Source organism: Myotis brandtii, unplaced genomic scaffold, assembly GCF_000412655.1.
Source record: "Myotis brandtii unplaced genomic scaffold, ASM41265v1 scaffold419, whole genome shotgun sequence".
Lineage (NCBI taxonomy): Eukaryota > Metazoa > Chordata > Mammalia > Chiroptera > Vespertilionidae > Myotis > Myotis brandtii.
The window spans coordinates 1,913,232-1,928,038 of NW_005366075.1; the positions used below are offsets into that span (position 1 = coordinate 1,913,232).

The 14,807-nt window shown below is 39.3% G+C and overlaps 1 protein-coding gene and 1 pseudogene across 1 annotated transcript in view; both read right to left on the reverse strand.

The window, feature by feature from the left end:
- Positions 1-12,202, reverse strand: part of ZNF367 (zinc finger protein 367) — a gene marked incomplete at its 5' end in the record, with an annotated part of 26,275 nt that extends 14,073 nt beyond the window's left edge. Inside the window, one exon of the mRNA XM_014545695.1 lies at positions 12,128-12,202. Within this exon, the coding sequence (XP_014401181.1) occupies positions 12,128-12,202 (75 nt within the window). The remainder of the gene's footprint in view (positions 1-12,127) is intronic.
- Positions 11,278-11,593, reverse strand: LOC102261693 (annotated as a pseudogene).
- Positions 12,203-14,807: the final 2,605 nt, after the last annotated feature.

Consider the following 14,807-nt stretch of genomic DNA (forward strand, 5'->3'; position numbering starts at 1 on the left):
TGGCTGGCCTGCGCCCAGGATCCCCATGGCATCAGAGGGCAGGAGGGCCCAGGTGCAGGCCAGGCGGCAAGCCCGGACCCCACTGGGGCCGGGGTTTCCGGCTGGCCTGCTCGGAGCAATCCCCAGGGTGATCGGAGGGTGGGAGGGGCCGGGCACAGGCCAGGCGGCAACCCCGGACCCCACTGGGGCCGGGGTTGTCAGACATCCTTCTGGTAGCCAGGGAGCCCTCGGGGGATGGGCCTAAGTCAACAGGTGAACATCCCCCAAGGGGTCCTGGGCTGCAAATGGGTGAAGGCCAGGCTGAGGGACGCCCCCCCCACACCGAGTGCACAAATTTTGTGCACCGGGCCTCTAGTCCTATATAATAGTCTAATATGCAAATTGACCAAATGGCTGATCGCTATGATGCGCATTGACCACTAAGGGGCAGACGCTCAACGCAGGAGCTGCCCCCAGCGCGCAGGCCCCGACTGGCAGCAGCAGGGCCAGCGAGCGGGCAGTGCCAGGCCAGCCAAGGTGGGTGCCAGTGAGGGCCTCTGATCGCCCCGCCAGTTGCCCCACAGATCGGCCCTGATCACTGGCCAGGCCTAAGGAGACTACCTGTGCATGAATTTCGTGCACCAGGCCTCTAGTGTTATAAATATTCAAATGGCCCTTGGCAGATTCCCCACCACTGAGTTAGAGGAATAGAAACAGAAAATAATGAGCCTAAGACACCTGTAGGACATCAAGTGTTTTAGTCCTTTCAGGCTGCTATGATGAAATACCAGACTGGGTAACTTACAAACACAGACATTTATTTCTCACAGTTCTGGAAGCTGGTAAGTCCAATATCAAGGTGCCAGCATGATCAGGTAAGGGCCCTCTTCCTGGTTCCTAGCCAGCGCCTTCTCACTGTGTCCTCACACATGGTAGAAGGGGAAAGGGTTCTCCCAGAACCTCTTTGATGAAGGCACTAATCCCATTAATGAGGGCTCCCACCACCTAAGCACCTCCCAAAGCACTCCCCAACACCACCATCTTTGCGGGTCAGGATCTGAACATACAATTCTTCAGGGGAGGACACAAACATTGAGACCAAGTATACCAACATAATTGAAGACCCAGGGGCAAGAGGGAAAGGAGCAGAAAGCATATTTGGAGAAATAATGGCTGCAAAGTTCCTAAATTTGATTAGACACAAGTCTAAAGATGCAAGAAGCTCAATGAACTTTAAGAAGAATACCAGGTAAACAATACATAGAGACACATTACATCAAACTATCAAAAGACAACTACAAAGAGAGAATCTTGAAAGCAGCAAGAGAGAAGCAGTTCATCACATACAAGGGGTCCACAAATAAGATTAATAACTGATTTCCCAGGAGAAACTAGTGAAAGCAGTGAGAAGACATGCTTAAAGTGCTGAAAGGAAAAACAAAAGTCACCAATAATCTATCCTTCAAAAATGAAGAAATCAAGCATTCCTACATAAACAAATGCTAAGAGAGTTCGTTGCTAGGAGACCTGCCCTACAATAAATCTAAAGGGGGTTCTTCAGGCAGAAATAAAAGGATACTAGACAACAACTCAAAGCTGCACTCAAACACAAGTAAATGTAACAACACAAGTCAGAATTATTGTATTTTTGGCTTGTACCTCCTCTTTTCTTGCCTATATAATTTGAAAGACAAATGCCAAAAGTATAAAAAATTTTTAATCTATATTAATGGGAACACAATATAATGTAATTTGCAACTACAATAACAGAAAGGGGGTAAGAGCTGTATAGGAACAGAGTTTTTTATACTACAGAAGCTAAGGTTGTATGAATGAAAACGTTACACTACAAAAAATAAGTTAAACAAAAAGAAGGTAGTAATGGAGAAATTGAGAAACAAAATAGGTCTCTAGACATATAGAAAACAACAAAATGGCAGAAGTAAATTCTTCCATATCAGCCATCACTTTGAATGTAAACAGATTAAATTCTCCAATTAAAAGATAAGAGATTGCCAGAACCGGTTTGGCTCAGTGGATAGAGCGTCGGCCTGCGAACTGAAAGGTCCCAGGTTCGATTCCGGTCAAGGGCATGTACCTGGGTTGTGGGCACATCCCCAGTGGGAGGTGTGCAGGAGGCAGCTGATCGATGTTTCTCTCTCATCGATGTTTCTAACTCTCTATCTCTCTCCCTTCCTCTCTGTAGGAAATCAATAAAATATATTAAAAAAAAAAAGATAAGAGATTGGCAGAATGGATTAAAAAAACATAATCCAACTATATGCTGTCTATAAGAGACTCACTTTAGATTAAAAAATACAGATAGGTTAAAAGTGAAAAATGGAAAAAGAGATCATAGTTATAAACACATACATACCTAATAAGAGTCCCCAAACTGTATGAAGGAAAAGTAGCAGAACTGAAGGTAGAAAGCGATAGTTCAAAAATAGCTGGAGATTTTCACTGTTAATTAATGGACAGGACAACTAGATAAGTCAACAAAGATATGGAAGACTTAACACTATAAACCAACTTAACAGACATATACAGAACATTCCACACAAAAACAGCAAAATACACATTTTTCTCTAGTGCACATAGAACATTTCCCAGGACACACCATATCAGGCCACAAAGCAAGTATCAATAAATTTTTAAAAACTGAAATCATACAAAGTATCTACTTTGACACATATGGAATGAAACTATAAATCTGTAACAGAAGGAAAAACTGGAAAATTCACAAACATGTGGAAATTGGACAACACACTGAAACAACCAATGGATCAAAGAGGAAATCACAGGGAAATTAGAAAATACTTTTGACATGACTGAAAACAAAAATACAACATATCAAAATTTGTGAGATACAGTTCTTGGATCCAAAGGCTTAAGATAAGACAGCAATTGCTGCCCAAAGCCATCTAGAGAGTCAATGCAATCCCTATCAAAATTCTAAAGACCTTTTTTGCAGATATGGGAAAAGCAATCCGCAGCTCATATGGAAATACAAGAGGCTCCAACAGCCAAAACAATATTTAAAAAGAACAAAACAGAAGAACTCACACTTCCCTATTATAAAGCAACAACAATCAAGACAGTGTGGTGTTGGCATAAGGAAAGACATATAGACCAATAAAATAGAATTGAAAGTCAAGAAATAAACCCCTATCTATGACCAATTCATTTTCAACAAGGGGGCCAAGAACACTCAATGGGGAAAGAACAACGAATGGTTCTAAAATAACTACATTTCTACATGTAAAAGAATGAAGTTGGACCCCTGTTCATACAATATATAAAAAATTAACTCAAAATGTATCATACATCGAAGTGGCAGAGCTAAAAACTAAAAGAGCTCTTAAAAAGACAGAAATAACAATATGTAATACATTAATCAATAAAGAAATTTTTTTAAAAAAGAAGACAGAAATAAATCTTCCTGACCTTGTATTTGGCAATGGATTCTCAGATATGGCATCAAAAGCATGAGCGACAAAAAGAATAGGATTGATATTCACATATCTAATAAGGGTCTAGAAATGAGTACACATAATGAACTTTTACAACTCAACAAAAAGACAACCCAATTAAAATATGAATAAAGGACATACACATTTCTCCATAGTAGTTATACAAATGGTCAGCAAGCCCATCATCATTAGTCATTAGGGAAATGCAAATCAAAACTACAGTGAGGCCCTAGCTGTTGGCTCAGTGGATAGAGCATCGGCCTGCAGACTGAAGGGTCCCAGGTTCGATTTCCGTCAAGGGCACATGCCTGGGTTGCTGGCCCAATCCCCAGAAGGGGGGGTGCATAAGGCATAAGGATTCTCTCTCATCATTGATGTTTCTGTCTCTCTCTCCCTTCCTTTCTGTAATCAATAAAAATATATTTTAAGAAATCTACAATGAGGTCAGTTATACCTCAATAAATCTCAAAGGAACAGAATTAATCCAATATTAAAAACCATAGTGACATACTACTTCACACCAACTAAATTACAAAGTGTTTTTGATAAGGATAGGGAGAAATTAGAACCTTCATACATTGCTGGTAGGAATGTAAAGGGTTCAGTCACAGTGGAAAAGTTTAACAGGTGGTACAATGTCCATACATATATATACAAAGGAATACATATACATATACAATGGAATGTTTCTTCAGTTTTCCATGTCCATGAGTTTTTCTTTTTTATTCCTTTTTTGTTCAATCCCTCTCCCCCTCTCCATCCAGCTCCCCAAACACCCCCACCCTCTGCTATCAGCCTGCTCTCTACCTATGAGAGTCTGTCTCTATTTTTCTTGTTAGTTCATATTGTTCATTAGATTCTATGTACGAGTGGAATCATATGGTATTTTTCTTTCTCTGACGGCCTTATTTCACTTAGCATGCATAATGCTCTCCAGGTCCATGCATGCTGTTGCAAGGATAAGACTTCTTTACTGCCAAGTAGCATTCCACGGTGAAAATGCATCACAGCTTTATTACCCACTTGTCTACTGATGGACACTTGGGCTGCTTCCAAATCTTGGCTATTATAAATAACACTGCAATGAATATAGGGGGTTGCATATACTATTTTGAGTTAGTATTTCTGGTTTCTTTGGATAAATTCCCAGAAGTGGAGTCACTGAGTCATAAGGCAGTTCCATTTTTTAATTTTTTGAGATAATTGCATAGTTTTCCACTGTGGCTGCACCAATCTGCATTCCTACCGACAGTGGTGGACGGTTTCCTTTTCTCCACATCCTCACCAACATTTGTTTGTTGATTTATTGATAGCCATTCTGACAGGTATGAGGTGATATCTCATTATGGTTTTAATTTGCATCTCTCTAATGATTAGTGACATTGAGCATCTTTTCATGTCTATTGGCCATTTGTATGTCCTCTTTGGAGAAGTGTCTCTTCAGGTCCTTTGCCCATTTTTTAATTGGATTGCTTGGTTTTGCTTGTTTTTTTGGTGTTGAGTTTTATAAGTTCTTTATAAATTTGGAATGTTAGCTCTAACTGGTTTGGCTCAGTGGATAGAGTGTCGGCCTGCAAACTGAAGGGTCCCAGGTTCAATTCCAGTCAAGGGCTTGTACCGTGGTGGCGGGCACATCCCCAGTGGGGGGTGTGCAGGAGGCAGCTGATTGATGTTTCTCTCTCATTGATGTTTCTGATTCTCTATCCCTCTCCCTTCCTCTCTGTAAAAAACCAATAAAAAATACATTTTTTAAAAAATTTGGAATGTTAACACCTTACCAGGTGTATTGGTGAATATGTTCTCCCATTCAGTGCACTGTCTTTTCATTTTCTTTATGGTTTCCTTTGCTGTGCAAAAACTTTTTAGTTTCATGTACTCCCATTTGTTCATTTTTTTCTTTTGTTTTCTTTGTCCAAGAAGGCATATCAGAAAAAATTATTGCTATGAGAAATATCTGAGATATTACTGCCTATGTTTTCTAGGAATTTTATGATTTTGAGTCTAACATTTAAGTTTAACCCGTTTTTAATTTATTCTTGTGTATTGTGTAAGAATGTAAAGGGTTCAGTCACAGTGGAAAAGTTTAACAGGTGGTACAATGTCTTGTTTCAATTTTTTGCACGTATCTGTACAATTTTTCTAACACCATTTGTTGAATAGACTATCTTTACCCCATTCTTTTGTTCTTACCTCCTTTGTCCAATATTGACCATAAAGGCATGGGTTTATTTCAGGGCTCTCTATTCTGTCCCATTGATCTACATGTCTTTTTTTTTTTTTTATGCCAGTACCATGCTGGCTTAAGATATTCTTTATATGTTTTTATTGATTTCAGAGAGAGGAAGGAAGAGAGAGAGGAGGAAACATCAATCATGAGAATCACTGATCAGCTGCCTTCTGCACACCCTCTACTGAGTAGGGAGCCCATAACCTGGGCATGTGCCCCAACCAGGAATCAAACAATGACCTCCTGGTTCATGGGTTGACGCTCAACCATTGAGCAACACCAGCTGAGCAGTAGCATGCTGTTTTGATTACTATGGCCTTGTAGTATAGTTTGATATCAGATAGCATAATTCCTCTAACTTTGTTCTTCTTTCTCAAGGTCACTGTCTATTCGGGGTCTTTTTGGTTCCATATAAGTTTTTGGAATATTTTTTCTAGTCTTGTTATCTTGATATAGATTGTGTTGAATCTGTAGATTGCTTTGGGTGGTATGGACAATGATGTTAATTCTTCCTATCCATGAACACGTGGTATATGCTTCCACATCATTTGTATCTTCATCAGTTTCTTTCTTCACTGTCTTATAATTTTTCCCAAGTACAGGTCTTTTACATCCTTAATTTTACTCGTAGGTATTTTACTCTTTTTGAAACAATGACCTGGTTCATGGGTTGACGCTCAACCATTGAGCAACACCAGCTGAGCAGTAGCATGCTGTTTTGATTACTATGGCCTTGTAGTATAGTTTGATATCAGATAGCATAATTCCTCTAACTTTGTTCTTCTTTCTCAAGGTCACTGTCTATTCGGGGTCTTTTTGGTTCCATATAAGTTTTTGGAATATTTTTTCTAGTCTTGTTATCTTGATATAGATTGTGTTGAATCTGTAGATTGCTTTGGGTGGTATGGACAATGATGTTAATTCTTCCTATCCATGAACACGTGGTATATGCTTCCACATCATTTGTATCTTCATCAGTTTCTTTCTTCACTGTCTTATAAGCTGCCTTCTGCACACCCTCTACTGAGTAGGGAGCCCATAACCTGGGCATGTGCCCCAACCAGGAATCAAACAATGACCTCCTGGTTCATGGGTTGACGCTCAACCATTGAGCAACACCAGCTGAGCAGTAGCATGCTGTTTTGATTACTATGGCCTTGTAGTATAGTTTGATATCAGATAGCATAATTCCTCTAACTTTGTTCTTCTTTCTCAAGGTCACTGTCTATTCGGGGTCTTTTTGGTTCCATATAAGTTTTTGGAATATTTTTTCTAGTCTTGTTATCTTGATATAGATTGTGTTGAATCTGTAGATTGCTTTTTGGGGTATGGACAATGATGTTAATTCTTCCTATCCATGAACACGTGGTATATGCTTCCACATCATTTGTATCTTCATCAGTTTCTTTCTTCACTGTCTTATAATTTTTCCCAAGTACAGGTCTTTTACATCCTTAATTTTACTCGTAGGTATTTTACTCTTTTTGAAGCAGTTGTGAATGGGATTGTTTTCTTAGTTTTCCTTTTGAGCATCCATTATTGCTGTATAAAAATGCAACTGTTTTTTTTTTCTATTTATTTTGTATCCTACTACTTTAGTGAATTCATTTATCAGTTCTTAGCTTTGTGGTGGAATCTTTAGGGTTCTCTATATACAGTATCATGTCAACTACAGATAATGAGTTTTACTTCTTCCTTTCCATTTGGATGCCTCTTATTTCTTCTTGTCTGATTGCTCTCTTGGACTTCCCGTACTATATTAAACAAGAGTGGTCAAAGAGGACATCCCTATCTTGCTGCTGATCTTAAGGACAATGGTGGTAGTTTTAGCCCATTGAGTATAATGTTTTCTGGGGGTTTGTCATATATGGCCTTTATTACCTTGACGTATGTTTCCTCTATGCCTACTTTGTTAAGAGTTTTTATCATAAATGGGAGCTGGATTTTATCAAATGCAATGCCTTTTCTGCATCTATTGTCATGATCATGTGGATTTTATCCTTCATTTTGTTTATGTGGTGTGTCACTTTTATTGATTTGTAGACACTGTACCAACCTTGCATCCCCAGAATAAATCCCACTTGATCATGGTGCATGATCTTTTTAATGTATTGCTGGATTCAACTGCCTAATCGTTTGTTGAGGATTTTAGCATCTATGCCAGGGGTCCTCAAACTACGGCCCGCGGGCCACATGCAAATACAAATATTGTATTTGTTCCCGTTTTGTTTTTTTACTTCAAAATAAGATATGTGCAGGGTGCATAGGATTTTGTTCATAGTTTTTAAAACTATAGTCCGGCCCTCCAACGGTCTGAGGGACAGTGAACTGGCCCCCTGTTTAAAAAGTTTGAGGACCCCTGATCTATGCTCATCAGAGATATTGGCCTATAATTTTCTCTCTTTCTAGTGTCATTAACTGATTTTGGAATTAGGCTAATGCTGGCCTTGTAAAATGAAGTTGGGAGCCTTCCCTCTTCTTGAACTTTTTGGAATTGAGGATAGGCGTCAGTTCCTCTTGGAATATTTAATAAAATTCACCTGTGAAGCCATCCAGTCCAGGATTTTGGCTTGTTGGAAGTTTTTTTTTTTATTTTTTTTATTACTGCTTCAGTTTCACTAGTTGTAATCTGTCTATTCAGATTCTCTGATTCAGTTTTGGAAAATTGTATGTTTCTAGGAGTTTACCCATTTCTTCCAAATTGTCCAATTTGTTGGCATATAGTTGTTCATAATAACCTCTTATAATCCTTTGTATTTCTTTGGTGTCAGTTGTTACTTCTCTTTCATTACAACGGAATGTTATTAAGCCATAGAAATGATACATGCTACAAGGTAGATGATCCTCAAAAACAGAATGCTAAGTGAAAGAAGCCAGACACAAAAGGCTACACATTGTATCACTCCATGTAATGAAGCATCCAGACTAGGTAGGTCCAGACACAAAAACAGATTGGTGCTTTCCAGAGACTAACTGTAGAGGGGGGTAGGGAGTGGCTACTTAATGGATGCAGGGCTTTCTTTAGAGTGAGGAAGCTGTTGTGGAACTTGATATAGGTGGTGATTGCATAACACTGTGATTTATTAAATGTTACTGAATTACACTTTATAAACATTTACTTGAAAAGCTCAGTCTCAACATGGATGAGTTACCTTACAGAATAAATGACGTTTAAATTTTTCTTTAGATATTAAAATCTATTTCCACAACAACCTAAGTGTGCACTGACAGATGAATGGATAAATATATGGTATATACAATGGGATTCGGCCTTGAAAAAGGCAATCCCGCCATATGTTACACATGGATGAACCTTGACATTATGCTCAGGTAAATAAGTCAGTCACAAAAAGACAAATTTTACATGATTCCACTTACATGACGTAGCTAAAGTAGTCAAACATTTAGAAACAGAAAGTGGAATGGTGGTTGCCAAGGGTTGTGGGCAGGGAGAAAAGAGTTCAGTGGGTATACTAGTAATGTTGCAGTTTTACAAGATAAAAAAAGTTTTAGAGATCTACTACGCAACAATATGTATAGTTAACACTGAAAAATGGTTAAGATGATACATTTTATGTTGTTTTTGCCACAATTTTTAAAAAAAGGAATGTGCAAAGGCACAGTGGCAGATTATATTATTATAAAAATACTAGAGGCCCAATGAACAAAAATTCGTGCAAGAGTAGGCCTCCCTTCCCCCGACTGCCAACACCGGCTTCCCTCCTCTGACTGCCCACAGGCACCCGGGACAGGGCTGCTTCCTTCCTCCGGCTGCCCACAGGCACCCGGGACCCGCTCTGCTTCCCTCCTCCAGCCACCCATAGGTGCCTGGGACCCAGGCTGGCTTCCCTTGGGCCCGACTTTGTCAGGAAGGACGTCTGGAATGATATCCGGAAGACGTCCAGTCTAATTAGCATATTACCCTTTTATTATTATAGATTCACTGCCCTCTCTTGCTGTGGGCCCCAATAAGGCCAACCTGGCCACATAACTCGCTTTGGCTAATAAAATGAGAGGGCAAATTACTTGTGTGACTTCTGAGCACAAGCTTCAAAAAGCCACCACATGGTTTCCATTTATAATGAAACTCAGAATTGGCAAGGTCCTAAATGGAACTTGACTTACTTATGTTTAAGTCCAAATTAGCAAATCAATTTGACAATTATTGCTGATTATCAAATATTTTCATCTTCATCTTCTTTACTCCTTGGCTGTAATCCTCACTATAGCTACAGGCAGCACTAGTCTTTCTTGATAAAATTGTTCATCCAGAATCAGCAAAGGGAGATCGGAATAAAATTAGAGAATCTGTTGCCATCATTTATTGAGCCACAATAATTGTAAGATTGTTGCTGGTTATGGTCAAATCATGAATAATTGTTTCAAATATTGTTTTTAAAATGCTAAACAAATAAATGTAACATATATGATGCATAAAAAAGGTGATTCTGTTAAGAAATTGAACATGAAATCAGGTTAATTAAAACCCTTAGTGATACAACTCCTCTCCTTGAAAGAATCCTTTTCCCAATATATGTATTTATTGAGAGAAAGGGGAGAGATGGAGAGAGGGGTAGGGAGGGAGGGAAACTTCCATTTGTTGTTCCACTTATATATGCATTCATTGGTTGATTCTTTTTTTTTTTAATATATTTTATTGATTTTTTACAGAGAGGAAGGGAGAGGGATAGAGAGTTAGAAACATCGGTGAGAGAGAAACATCGATCAGCTGCCTCCTGCACACTCCCCTCTGGGGATGTGCCCGCAACCAAGGTACATGCCCTTGACCGGAATCAAACCTGGGACCCTTCAGTCTGCAGGCCGACGCTCTATCCACTGAGCCAAACCGGTCAGGGCCATTGGTTGATTCTTATATTGCGCTGAATCGGGATTGAGCTCATAACCTTGGTGAATTGGAAGATGCTCTAATCAATTGAGCTATCTGGGCAGGGTTCCTAATATTGTTTAAATACCAAAAAAATATTGTTGACTATTATAATTATTTTATTTTTTCATTTTAGGAACTAAAAAACAAATGTGTTTATTGAGGCAAGAGGATACAAGCAATATAAAAATCAAAAGCTTCTCTAGCTTTAATTGGCGTTTCCTTCTTCTGTCAAATGGGGGTGGGATTTTATTTGTACACTAGAGGCCCGGTGCACGGATTCGTGCAGCAGTGGGGTCCCTCTGTCTGGCCTGAACCCTCTCGAAATCCGGGACCCCTCGGGGGATGTTGGACTGCCGGTTTTGGCCCAATCCCCACAGGCCAGGCCGAGGGACTCCACCGGTGCATGAATCTGTGCACCGGGCCTCTAGTTTTACATAATTCCATTTTTTTTAGCATGTCAGTTACCATTGGTCCTTGAACAGTGTGGATTTAACTGTACAAGTCCACTTATACATGGATTTGAGTATCTACCCCCTGGTGGTCAGTGTGCAGCATAGCTACCGGTCGAACAGTCAAATGGTCAGACACTTAGCATATTAGCCTTATATATATATAGATTTCCTAAGGATCCCAATCTGCTCATCAAAGCCTTATACAGGGGGAAGCTGTGGAGCAGAGATTCCTTAAGCAACCCCCTGGGAGAACTCTTATCAGGGCGGAGAACTGCTCAGTGCCGCCTGCTTCTCTCCCTTCTGCTTCTTGTGTACGACAAACAGTCACTGCAACGGTGGCAGCCTAGCCTAAGTGAAGAGAGGCTCTGGAAGCCCACTCTGCCGTCTCGGCACTGGTCCAGTCCTTCATTATTCTGTCCACAGCCTCATGGCCTTTTTGATTTTCCAAAAACCCAGGGAACTCCTTTCTCACGAGTACTCTCTGATCCTTCTTTGTTAAAGAGCCTTTATCCCCAGCAAATTTGTGAGAGGTAAACATCATGGTTCCCACGGAATGTTCTATTTGAAATGGCATTTTGGTAAGGTCCTGGCCAAAGGCACGGCAGGACCACAGGGCTGGCTGGGATGTGCGGCTGGTTATTACAATTTCAAATAACTGATCAGTTCATCAATATAAAAAATTTAAATTACCCATTTCTATTTTCAATGTTTCTGGTAAAAAAAATAAATAAACAAGCATGTTTAGTAAGGAGAGAGATATACTTTTAAAAGTTAATCATTTGGCTGCTTTCAGCAACTCTTTAAGATCTTGTTTCAGCTACAAACCACACATGTATATTTTCCAGATGAGAAATAGCTAAAAAATACAACATCTTAGCCATATACAAGTAAGGCTCCACCAAGTGCATTCTTTGAACTAAGAAAATTAGGCCAGGCAAGTAAGTAATGATCTAATGCCCTAAAATCAATAGCTAAAGAGCATCTTGTAAATACATATAAAAATAAGCAGTGCTACTTAAAAAGGACCACTTTTGTTTTGGCCTTAGCAATAAGAAAACGTTTCCAGGTACATTTTGACAATAATAGTCTCATCAGCAACCAAACATACCTGTAGCCTAAGAGAGAAATCTTGTTGAGACTGCTTGATTTGCAAGGAAAGGTTAACAAATTCCAAGACACCCCATTGTTAATATGTAGTAAGTGCAGCGAAAGAAGCTACAAGAAAGAAGCAAGATGATTAAATTGCCAAAAATGTTTCATACTTCAGTAAATTTTTTAAATAGAATCTCAATACCTCCAGAGGTAGATTAGTGACTTTTCAAAGTGTTTTCTAAACTATTTCATGATAAATGTTTTGAGTTCTCAATGTCAATGACTAACTTTAAAATTATTTAATAAAATTTGGGTTATTTCTCAACCCACTTAACATAATGTACACATTTACTTAGGCTTTAGAAAATGTTATATTAAGCCCTAGCTGGTTTGGCTCAGTGGATAGAACGTCAGCCTGAGGACTGAAGGGTTCGAGGTTCAATTCCGGTCAAGGGCACATGCCTGGGTTGCAGGTTCAACCCCCAGTGGGGGGCATGCAGGAGGCAGCTGATCAATGATTCTCTCTCATCATTGATGTTTTTATCTCTCTCCCTCTCCCTTCCTTTCTGAAATCAATAAAAATATTTTTAAAAGATAAAGTTGTATTAAAACTTGGTATTCATGTAATTACTAAAGAACTAAAAGTCTTTGACGCATTTTTATACAAAGTAAAATTCAAATCAAGTACTCAAGTAACGTAGAAGGAAAAGGAAAATCAGTCTCAGAGAGAGGCGTATGTACATTGACAAGAAAAAGAGAAAATGTAAAATTTATCATATTTCCTCTTTCAAAATCAGATTTAGATACAAATTTCCTATGGCTCCCATACCTGCATCCTAACTCTATCCCCCACCTTGACCTATCTGCAAAACTTTCCAAGTCTTAATTTGAATGTGTCTATTATATTGTCTGTAGCCTCATAAAGCATCTCCATTAAGATATAGACAGGTATCAATAGTATGTGTACAGTCTCCTTGCATTAGCTTAATATTAGAAATACAATAAACCCCTAGAGTCAATTCATACATGTTATACATGGGAGCAATATCATGTAGGGATTAAAAGCAAGGGCTGTGGAGGGTCCCAATCAGTTCTGCCACTTACTATATGATATTAACTTAAACTTAATCTTGGGGACTCTTTTCTCTAATTCCTCCTTCATCAGGTAAACAAGGTAAATTGGGAAAGGAATTCAAAACATTCAACACAGAGCCTAGCTACTATGTTAACATGTTGTGTGTGGGTTTTTTTTAAATATTGAATGCATTGGGGTGATACTCGTTAATAAAATGACATACGTTTCAGCTGTACAATTCTATGATACATCATCTGTATATTGTATTGTGTTCACTACTACCCCAAGTCAAGTTTCCTTCCAACACCATTTATCCTCCCTTTACCCTCTTCTACCTCCCTAATCTTCCTTTCCCTCTGGTAATCACCATACTGGTTTTGTGTGTGTGTGTGTGTGTGTGTGTGTGTGTGTGTGTGTTAGCTTTTTCTTTTTCTTTTCTGTTAATTTTGTTTTATTGCTTAAAGTATTACAAAGAGTATTATATGTCTCCTTTTTTTTTCTCCCCTTGACCTTCCCCTGGCCTCCCCTACCCCCCAGTGTCTTGTGTCCATTGGTTATGCTTATATGCATGCATACAAGTCTTTAGGTTGATCTCTTACACCCTCCCCCAACCCTCTCTGGCCTTCCCGCTGTAGTTTGACAGTCTGTTCGATGTTGCTCTGCCTCTGTATCTATTCTTGTTCATCAGTTTATAATGGTCTTAATTATCCATAAATGAGGCCATGTGGTATTTTTCTTTCATTGACTGACTTATTTCACTTAGCATAATGCTCTCCAGTTCCATCCATGCTGTTGCAAATGGTAAGAATTCCTTCTTTTTTACAGCAGTGTAGTATTCCATCATGTAGATGTACCAGTTTTCTAATCCATTCATCTGCTGATGGGCACTTAGGCTGTTTCCAGATCTTCGCTATGGTAAATTGTGCTGCTATGAACATAGGGATGCATATATCCTTTCTGATTGGTGTTTCTGTTTTCTTGGGATATGTTCCTAGAAGTGGGATCACTGGGTCAAATGGGAGTTCCATTTTTAACTTTTTAACATGTTGTGTTTAATATGGAAGTAATTGCTCTGTACTAATCAGCTATCAGATGGTTGAAGAGTTCAGGGGATGATAGAAAGGGGAAGCAGGATAGGCAGCTGACAGGTCCTGAAGGGTGAATGGTATCTGAGGCTAAGCACAGAGAAGCCAGTGGAGAAGTAACCTCATTAATGCGGTTGGGGAGAGGGTACAAGGGCACACGGTGGGGAGGCTTGGAATACCTTATGGCAAAGGGAAATCAGACCTGCCCTTCCCTCCCAAAATTCTCGAAGATAATGCTAATATGTAATTAGACCCACAAAAGTGCTAAGCAATCTTGTGTTTAGGGGCCAAAATAAGTGGCTAGACCAGTGGTTCTCAACCTGTGGGTCGCGACCCCTTTGGGGGGTCGAACGACCCTTTCACAGGGGTCGCCTAAGACCATCGGAAAACACATATATAATTACATATTGTTTTTGTGATTAATCACTATGCTTTAATTATGTTCAATTTGTAACAATGAAAATACATACTGCATATCAGATATTTACATTATGATTCATAACAGTAGCAAAATTACAGTTATGAAGTAGCAACGA